At 27.0% G+C, this 10,920-nt stretch overlaps 1 protein-coding gene across 1 annotated transcript; it reads right to left on the bottom strand.

The window, feature by feature from the left end:
• Positions 1 to 4,710: 4,710 nt before the first annotated feature.
• Positions 4,711 to 5,806, bottom strand: LOC104648036 (uncharacterized). The gene has a single exon (XM_010324249.4). The coding sequence runs from the start codon at positions 5,678 to 5,680 to the stop codon at positions 4,859 to 4,861; it is 822 nt and encodes a 273-aa protein (XP_010322551.1). The 5' UTR covers positions 5,681 to 5,806; the 3' UTR covers positions 4,711 to 4,858.
• Positions 5,807 to 10,920: the final 5,114 nt, after the last annotated feature.

Here is a 10,920-nt window from a genome sequence, read left to right on the forward strand (position 1 = left end):
ACAAGATAAAGAATAAGAAATGTGTACACATCAACTTGATTTTTATACATGAGGTCATTGAAGTGGTTGTTAAAGTTATTCTATATATGTTAGAATTTGAAACTTCATGATACTGACTAATTCACTGGTAGGCATTATTTCTATTATCAAAAATTATCTAGTGCAAGTATTTAATTTATTATTTTTTAAAATGAAGTCACCATATTTCTAAACAAAAAAAAGAAAACAATAAATCTTACCAAATAGGCCACTTTTTTCCAATTGAAAACTAAGGGCCCGTTTGGATGGGCTTAATAAAAGCAGCTTTAAAAAAGTACTTTTGAAAATGCTGAAACTTATTTTTAAAATAAGCAGTTATGCGTTTGGATAAAAGTGCTGAAGTTAAAAAAAAGTTGTTGAGGTGTTTGACAAATAAGTGCTGATAAACAGTTTTTAAATCAAAATGTCTGAAATACCCTTAAAAGTTGTTAACATAATAAAAGTTAATTAATTTATATTTTATAGCCATAAATAATTATATTTTGCTATCATTCACATATTTCTTTCTCATCACAAATTATTTATAAGAGGAATATAAACTTATTATAGATTTTAAAGATATATAATTTGAATAGATCAAAGAACGATTTAAGATTTTATTTTAATTTCATCCATAGGTAATAATAATAGTCTATCATTCACATATTTCTTTATTATCACAAATTATTTATAAGAGGAATATAAATTTTTATTTAAGTTATATGTGCAACTTATTTTACATTTTAATAATATATAATTTGCATAGATCACTTGAAAGATTTAAGATTTATTTTATTTTCATTCATTAGTAATAGTAATTGTCTATCATCCACACGTGAAAAGGGAAAAATAGAAGAAAGAGATGTTAGGGTTATGCGGGTAATTTGGAGATTGTATAAAAATATTAAGGGTAAAAAGGTAAAAATGTGGTCAACTTAAAACAGCTTATAAGTTGGAAAAAGAAAAACACTCCTACCCCAGCTTTTAACTTTTGGCTTAAAATAAGTTTTTTTTTTAAACTTAAAATAAGTTATTTTGAGGATTGCCAAACAACTAAATAAGTCAAAAATTAGTTTTTAAGTTAGTTTGACCAGCTTTTAAGTTGAACCAAACAAGCTCTAACTAGAATGGACCACATAACCTAAATAAAAGTTGTGATCAAATTATCCACCCATTAGTTAAGTAGCTTTTTATTAAATAATTAAATAACTTTTTACATAGATAAATTAAATGAGCATTTAAAAAATATAGAGCTATTTTGAGAAATTTGGTTAGGTTTCCAAGAAGTTGCTATTAGGATTTTAGCTTTTGCGTGATGAGTTGTGACTACAAGAAAAGATGTGATAATGGCCCCTAACAAAGTTGTTTCACATGTCCTACCTGTTAGATTCCTCCTATTTTTCTTAGATAATCGAGCGTTGTCAAAAGTATTAGTACGTACTTAGGATTTTAAAATAATGAGTGCACTATTATAAAAAAGGTTGATCTAAGATATAAATTTGATCAATATGATATTTAAGTTCTTGTTTGAAAATTGTAAAAATTTTAAAATTGTAGGTTCATAACCCCTTAGACATGTGTTGTCTAATTTTAGAACGAAAATTGAAACAAGATAAATATAAAATTCAAATTTCTAACCGTAGGTAGAGAGGTGCACTCAATCATCATTACATCATATGATACTTTAAATGTCGGTTCACATATCTATATTTCAATATTTTTCACACAAAAATATTACAGTATTATATACGATCTTGAGATGGGAACATGGGTTCACGGAACCGAGTGATCACCCCCTGGTCGCCTTAGTATTATTGTTTTACTTTGGTAATTTCTTATCCTTCTATTTATGTTATTATCTATATTTCATGTTCTTCAAATATCTTTTTTTTTCAATTTAAATTGTCGCTTTAAAATATATATTTAACTATCCAAAGCTTTTTTTCATTTTGTAATAGTGACAAAAAGGAACCAATCATATAAGCAGCGACAGTTATAGTGTATATATACACATAATTTTGAGAGAAAATATTATGAAGATAATTTATCAACTCAATTCTTTTTTAATCTGTTTAAATTTAGTTCAACTTATCTATAATCTGACCCCTCTAAAATTATAATTGATTAAATCGAAATATTTAACAATTTTATTATTTATCGAAATATAGAAGAAAAAATATATGTATGAAGTGATTACTTTGGATCTATTAGTTCAAAATTATGATAAAGAGTAGACACTAGACATGCACTTTGCACTTTTTTTTTAAACCAAAATATAGTGGAAGCTTTTGGCCATATGATTAGGACACTGATTTATTAATGAATATAATATAATGTTTTTGGCACTATATATGTTTTTTATTTGCTCCAACAAATATCAAAATTGCCTGCTAAAGTACCCTACTGGTTTGTACTAAAGTATACGGATCGTATTAGTTTTTACGTATTATATCTATTAGGCATTTGTCAAATTTTTATAATTGAGATAAAATTTTAATTACGAGTTTAAGTGAATTTAATAATTTTGACAAAATATTTCTTTTTAGTAGAATAGTTACTCCACGTTCCTATATATATATATATATAGATTATTTTCCTAAAATTCAAGCCTATAGGAGCTTTTACTCCTAAGGCAAGTTGTAGTCAATAACCTAATTAATTAATTCGATATATTACCCTTTTGAAAAATGAATATACTATATACTATATCCTACTTCAGCAGTATTTCTTTTTGTTTCTAGAACTTCTCCTAAAGTCTTAATATTACATTTTTATTATTATATATGAAAAGGATATAAAAAGCTAATTAACCCTAAGAAGAAATTAAATCTTGATAGACTTTTGCAGTACTTCTAGAAACCTACTAATAGTAAACTTTTATGATGCTAATTAGAGAAACTAAATACATCAAGAAAAATCTTCCTCTTACTTGCAAGTTGCAAAAGAAATCTTTATATGTTGTGATAAAATACTTAAATTAATAATTATTTCAGTAAAAATATGTAAAGTTTAAACTGAACAAATTAAAAATAAACAGAGACAATAGTCTAGTGTTGATTAGATCATGAAATTAGCGAGTAAATTAGAAATGATAAAATTAGTCCGTAAAAATATGATACATTCAATTTGATCACGTTGGAGCGAACCATGACCTATTTATTTATTGATTCAGTCTATTTTAACTCATTCAATTCAGTTCATGCATCTAGAACCAGACGAATATATAATTCAAATTGATGCATGAAAAATATTTTAAAAGATAGTATATTTTTTATTTGATAAAATTATTAGATACTAAAAAAAAAAAAAAAACTAGTAAGATTTGGCTCAGCCCCAAGTATAATAATTCAGGAGTCCGGAGCCTAAAGGGTATAATATATTAATAAAAATTTCAAAACAGTATATAAAATTTTATATTAACTAAAACGATAAAATTGCAGCAATTTCTCGGCCGGACTCTTTATTTAGAGAATCGCTTTATTATGAATTTCCTATTTCTTGTACACAAGAATAATTAATTACTGTACTAATAAAACTTGTATAAGAAGAAATTGTCTGATTCTCGACAATATTATAAAAATCTATACCCTCTAGAACGACAAGGAAAAAAAACAATCAAAAAGTTTATTATTATGAACAAGTCTTCAAGAAGTAAATGATTGAGAATTTAGGTACAATTTGTACACTTGAAATATGTATTATATAAGATTAATGGATAAGTCTTCTGATAATTAGTAGTACTCTAATTAGTTTGTGGTTAAACATGTCGATATGTGTCTTGTTTTCTCTAAATAAATTATTATAACAATATGATTAAATTGTCATCATAAGATATGATTTAAAAAAAATAAACAAAATCGGTGCGAGTATAATTAAAAGGAGGAATCTAGAGTACTTTATTTTTTTATAATCTAATTTACGTGAATTTAAATTAATTAATTATTTGTAAATATATGATAGAAGCAAATCAAGAATTTTAAATTATAATTTTTTCATTTAGTAAGTTTATTAATAAATATTTTTATAAATATTAAATAAATTTTATAATTTTATATTATAAAATTTGAGTTAAAATTAATTTATTACACTAAGTCGTGCTTTCACGTATAAATCCGCCTCTAATAGCGGATATGGAATGCAAACTTGGAATAGACCCAAATGTTTTATTGGTTGGTGAACTTGCGGATAATGGCTAATAATTTAAAATTGAATAGTTGTTACTTATTGTTTTATGATTTCTCGTATTATATTATGTTATAATAAATTATTTATGCTATTTAGTTTAGATATTTGTGTTCACGTCCCACTAAAATTCTTTTACCTTTTTCAGTATAGGAACAGGGAACATAATTTTTCTTGTAACTGAAATTTATAAACTATTTTTTACGAAATAAACGATGATAATTGATCAATCAAAAAGTAAATATAATTCTACTATACAATATGGCTAAGACTTAGGTGGCTTTGCTTTTGATAATCTCATTCTTGATTATTTGGTAAAAATTTAATAACAAAACGAATTTGTGATTGTCAGATTAGTCAAGACGGTGATGTTTTGGAATGTAAAGGTGTCCTCGGAACTTGTATTGATGGATTTTACGTAAGTTTATGAATGACTAATTACATCTTTAATTTCATTTAAGAAGAATTAAATGCAATTTTAAATTGTATTACTTTGGTCGCACAATGATATGAAGAAAAAGAAAAAGATGCTAAATATATACATAACCTGTTAAATTAATTCAATATTTCATTCATAATCCATTAGATATTATTTACCCATGCTTAATCACTGATTAACTATTTAATTATCTGAAGATTTCGTTCACTGTAATTAGCCTCAGAAATGCTGTAAATTTCGATTTAGCCCATTCACATTACCCAGAAAGCTTAGTAAATCTTGCCTGTATGGTAAATAGGACTTCCGTTTATCTTTTCCGCTTATCGAGCAACGCAACGCCGGAAAATCTTCAACGGCGGGAACTTTTCCGGTGATTATTCCAGAGTCGGTTCTCGTAATCTCTGTTTTCTCTTCTCTTTTTTTGAACGGAGTTGTCAAAAACACGAATGTATCTTTACCCTCACTGTTACTCCGGTGAGTGAAGTCACGTAACTTCCACCGCTTAGAAGAGGAGCCAGTGGAGTTACTCTTCTTACGCAATTGATCAGATGGAGACTCTTCCGCCAATTTCGGCTTCCACAAGCAGTACGTTCCCGGAGCAATTCCTTGTAACTCTGCGGCTTCCGACGAAGACGACGACGACGACGCAATAGCACAATCTTCGTTAAAAAGCTTCCTTAACGAAACTCGATTTGACTTCGTCTTCTTCGGAGTCGAAACCTTCTCCGAATTATTATCGGTTAACGATAAATCTCTGTTGAAAATTGGGCGGATCTGACCGTTGTAGAAGATTTCATCAGCTGAAATAGGCGAAAATTGATTCGATCCTTCCGTCACAAAAGCAAATTCAAAATCGTCTTCATCATCATGATCAGGTATATGTACTTGATTTTCATGGTTGTCATTATCATTAAAGGAAAATTCAGAATCAATTTCATTTTCAGCTACGAATTCTTCTTCTACATCATCTCCTGAAGCAATTTCTTTGAGATTTGTACGAGCTAAACTCGGAGACTGAGATAGTTCTGAAGTCCCTTGCATAATGATGAAACACTTTTTTCTCTTCAAATAAAATAAAGAATGCGTAATCTCACATTATTATTTATACAAGGGACGATCGATTATTATTCATATAAGAACACCGAAGAATCTTAATAATTCAGTTGATTAATTATCTAAATTTTTTTTTTATTAATGACATAATGCATGCATTGAATTTCATTAATATGACAATGATTAAATAATAAATATTATTAATAAAAAAAATAAACATTCATTGTCTATTAGCTAAATTTTGTTTCAATCTAAAGACTTTTAGTTATAAGTTTTTTTTTTTTAGAAAATTGTATATAATAGTAAATTAATAATTTAAAATAAATGGAGTAGTTAGAGTTTAATTTAATTGTGCTCCATAGCAAACGTTTGCAAAAAATTGTTAGGCGCCTCTCTCCCAAATATCTTGCTCGCCGCTCTCCTCCAATCTCTCGCTCGCTTCCTCACTTTTTATACAAACACAAGTGTATAAAAATTATTTCTAATTATATAAAGCAGAGAAAATTGTAGAAATACATATATTTTTATTCCCCTCTTCCAGACCTCGCTCGCCACTCTCCCAAATCTCGTTCGCCCCTCGCCTTTCTCACTTATACAAACAGAAGCGAAATATATAAATTGTGTTTCTGTTTGTATAAAGCGTGAGAAAATTGTATATACACGTGCAAGTACATATATTTTCGTCCTATACACTTATAATTATACAATAAAAATACTCCCCTGCCCAGTTTCTTTTGCCTTTCTCTCTTTCTCGTTTTATACAATTTTCAAATTATATGTAATTTCTCTCTTTCTCGTTTTATACAATTCGATTCAATTGTATATTCCTTGTCAAGTCTCTTTTGTCTTTCTCTCTTAGAGGAATTCCTAATTCTTACACGGATGAGACTGATCACACCTCTCATTTTATATAAATTCAAATTGTATATAATTGTTCTATACACTTATAATAATACAATTCGTTTTATACACTTCGTTTTTATACAATTCTCTGCCAAAGTGTCTTTCTCTTTGTTGTTTTATATACTTCATTTTATATAATTTGTTTCAACTGTATATGTATAGCGAATTATACAGTTTATATGTTTACTATAGAGCGTAATTATACAAATTTTATTCTAGCATACAAATATGAAATTCTTTATTTGCTATATGTGAAAGTTGTCCTTTTTATTTTATGCATGCACATTATATTATATGCAAGTAATTAAGTTATGATAAAATGTAATAAACCTATAATTAGCTAAAGTTGTGGCGATTTAATATTATTTATTTATATATATTAGAAGTTTTTTTTTTCTATCTAACTATATATAAGATTATTGGATTAATAATCGTGTAAAACCAAAAGATTAGTTGTTGAATTTCATGAATCATGAGTAAGAAAAAAGTTGGTAGAAATTACAAATTGACTTTTGAGTCAATGCGTATATATATATGATGTAGAAATTGTAGTAGATATGTACGTATATTGTGTATATATATATATATATTAGTTATTTGATTGATTCATATATACCTAATGCCTAACCATTGCAGGTAAAAGTTATGATAAAATATAATTTCATATTTTATTATTATTTATAAGTTCAAAGCTAAAGCTACTACTTAGAAGAAATAAATGATGTTTTATTAATTAAATTAAGTAAAATGTTTGACGTTTAAAACAAATTGATCCTTTACATTTGTTTTGAAGTTCCCTTTAATTAATTAATGTCCTTTTAGTTGAGAAAAACTTACATTAATATACTATAATAAAAAATATTTATCATTTATAGCGATAATATTTTTTTTCGCTTAATCACTTTTAATTCATTTATAATACAAGTTTAATACATATTACAAAAATCAATTTATTTCACATTAATACAAATTTAATGATGAATAATACATTTATCCACATTTTAATACACTTATAATACAACATGACAATTTTTTACCAAACAAACATGATATATTTCAAAAAACAATTATAATTCATATATATTGCATACATAATTCACTTTTAATACATATTATAAATTTAATAAAACATTGCCATAAATGAGAATAAAAAAAATATCGCTAAAATCAATAATTATTTTTTAAAATATATTAATTTACGTAATTTTTCCTTTAGTTAAGTGATGTCTAGTGTCTCTACAAAACCCTTTGGGCTCCCATTTTCCATTGTGAGGTCCAAGCTATCAGGCCCGTTTAACTTTACTGCACTCGGCCCACAAACAAGACTATTTAAAAGGAGAGATTGATCGGTTCATTTATTAGCTCAATTCATTAAAAATTAGACTAATATGTAATTAAATTGACTCATGAGAAATCTTGTCGAAATATTTTCTATTTTTTTTAATTTGATATTATTATATATATAGTCATTATAAAAAGAAAAATGATTTTTATTAAGTACTAAAATAGTTTTTTTTTTTAAAAAAAAAAAACAAATCATTAAGCTTATTAAAAATTGGGTTAGGACTTAATCCATTATATAATCCATTACCTAACCCGTTTTGACCCAAGCAAATTTGGGTTGGTTGGGTTGGGTCTTGACCCGATTGGTATCTTATCCCATTATGACCCACCACTCAACCCATGAGCGATCGGGATAGGTGTGTATTGTATCAATAAAGATAATATATTAGGATCAATGTATCGGGACGTTGATTGATGTATGCGAAATTCTTAAATTTTAAGATATTTTTATAATTTAAAAAATAATAAAAATATGATGTAATTAGTAAAATTTGTATAATTTTTTAATAATAAATATATATATACATATATTATATATATGTCAAGTTATTTTTAGTTTAAGTGGTTGGGGGAAATGCTACTTAGGTTAACTCTTCTATATATATATATTTTTTTTTTAAAAAAAAATAATAATTAGTTGTTTCTGGCTATAATTTTGTTGGCGGCTAAACACACAGTTATAGTTTTCCCAAAAATAAAACGTGCTCTTCATACTCGTTTAATTAAATTTGTATGGACCAAAGCTTTAATTCTAGCATTTGATTTTTATTTTTTTTTTTAAAAAATAAATAAGAAAAAAGACCAAAGCTTTAATGGATCACTTTCGAAAATGTGCTTGTTGGTTTAATAGTTTGAGGCCCAAATATTCTATCCTGGAGGCCCAAAATAACTCAAATGAACTATTTGAGTAATGACTAACAATAGTGAAGTTCAGGTGAGGATCGCTTACCATTCGATCAACTTTCCTTTGTCTGCTTTGTCTTGTATCTTAACACACCTTCTCTCTCTATATATATATACTCGTCATAATACTACGTTAGAGAATTATATATCACTCAAATTTATTATACATTCTCTAAAATTTGATGTAAATATTTTTAGTTTAGTTGGACGTATTTTATTTGAAACTTAAACTAGTTATATCAACACATACAATTTCATTATATACATTAGATCTCGTACTAAACGAAACGACTTTCACTTTCCATAATAAAAAATGAAAGAAAGTCAACCTATTCCTGAAATTGCGGTCAGTCTCGCTACCTCTTTAGTTGCACTGCTTCGATAGAGGCACTGTAATCGTAAGTGGAATAACAATCATTCGGCCGATTTCTCTTATCCTTCCTTCGCTGACACAGAAGAGAGAGAGCACTCCTCCTGTAATAGAAGTCAAACTCAACAGCTGACACAACTACTTATGCACTTCCAGTCCACCCAGACCGGTAGTAGCCGCAAGCCTACTTCTTATTGCACTTGAAGGAGGAAGAATAAGTCCCGCTCCTATTAACATAGGTACTGGAAGTGGAATGAAAGGTATGATCCACGCATATTCATATGTCTGTTCCATAAAAAAGTTTTGAATTCTTAATTAATTGTTTCCGATTCACCGGATCTTACCTCTTTTGAAAGTAGTCAACAAAAAGTAAAAATATGGACCAACTTAAACTAATTTATATCAACACATACAATTTCATTAAATACATTATTATTTATTCACTCAACCTAATTGTATCAACTCATACAATTCCATCGGATACATCGCCACACGTTCCTTTATTTTAACTGTATATGATGTATCTGCGTAACAACAATAATATGTCCGGTATAATAATATTAGAATGAAAGAAGAGTATAGATAGCTAGCCAAATGCTGGAAAGTTAAAATAGAGAGTATGAACACACAATTGTAAGGGCAAAACAATAGTCAACACAATCTTATCTGTGTGTGAGTTTGTAAGGTCATCAAACACTGAAAATTCAAATAAAATAAAATAAAATAAATTAAAAACAAAGAATACATGCATGCATATTGATAGATAATTAATTAATGTCCAAAAGAATAGAACCAAATATATATTGTAGACGATTAGGAAATAAAATTAAATATTATACAAATAATTAAGTGACTCAAATGCGACAGCCTGATAGACGCACGGTCGGCTTGTCACAATTCATGAATGGACCCATGTTGGGGTCGGTTTTTTTATTTGATAAATATTTAATCATATTATAAATATTTTATTTATATAAAGAAATTAAAATTTTATTAATATATAATTTTTAATACAAAAATTTATTTGAAACTTTACAAAAACAAGTTTTATATTTCTTAAATTTTATATCTAATTAAATTGCGTTATATAATTTGAGACAGAAAGAATAATCGAATATAACAAGTTCACAACGGCGTGTGCAATGAAAGATTGTGCCACCGACTAGTTGAAGATTTTGTCTATTTGAATTTTGAACAATATTAGTCTTCGCTCATTATTTTCTTTGAGCATGCGTATATTTGTTCGTACTGTCGTTTGATTGGAAATAAGTTATTTTATTATGCATATGAGTTGTAAGATAATTTATTTTATTATTATGGTAAAAATGGTGGAATAAGTAATCTAAGGACTACTTACTGATATTACCTCAAACTAAACGTGTAACAAGATAATCCTACATTTTATATTGCAATTATTATACATTATATCTTATGCCAAATGATTTTTTAGGTATCTACCTAACATTATGTTTGGATCATTGTTACCTATTGTATTGTATTGTATTGTCACTATATCTACAATGTTTGTTTTGATTGTTACTTAAAATGTTTGTATTGTATCGTTAAATTTCGTTGTTACATAACAATGAAAATCCCTATTTTATGAAACAACCAATTTGGTGTATTTCCATTGTTACTTAATATCTTTTTTTAATTATATATTTACATAATATTTCAAAATATATTTTACCCTTTATCTTAATTCTAT

Source organism: Solanum lycopersicum, chromosome 6 (assembly GCF_036512215.1).
Source record: "Solanum lycopersicum chromosome 6, SLM_r2.1".
In the NCBI taxonomy this organism is placed as follows: Eukaryota; Viridiplantae; Streptophyta; class Magnoliopsida; order Solanales; family Solanaceae; genus Solanum; species Solanum lycopersicum.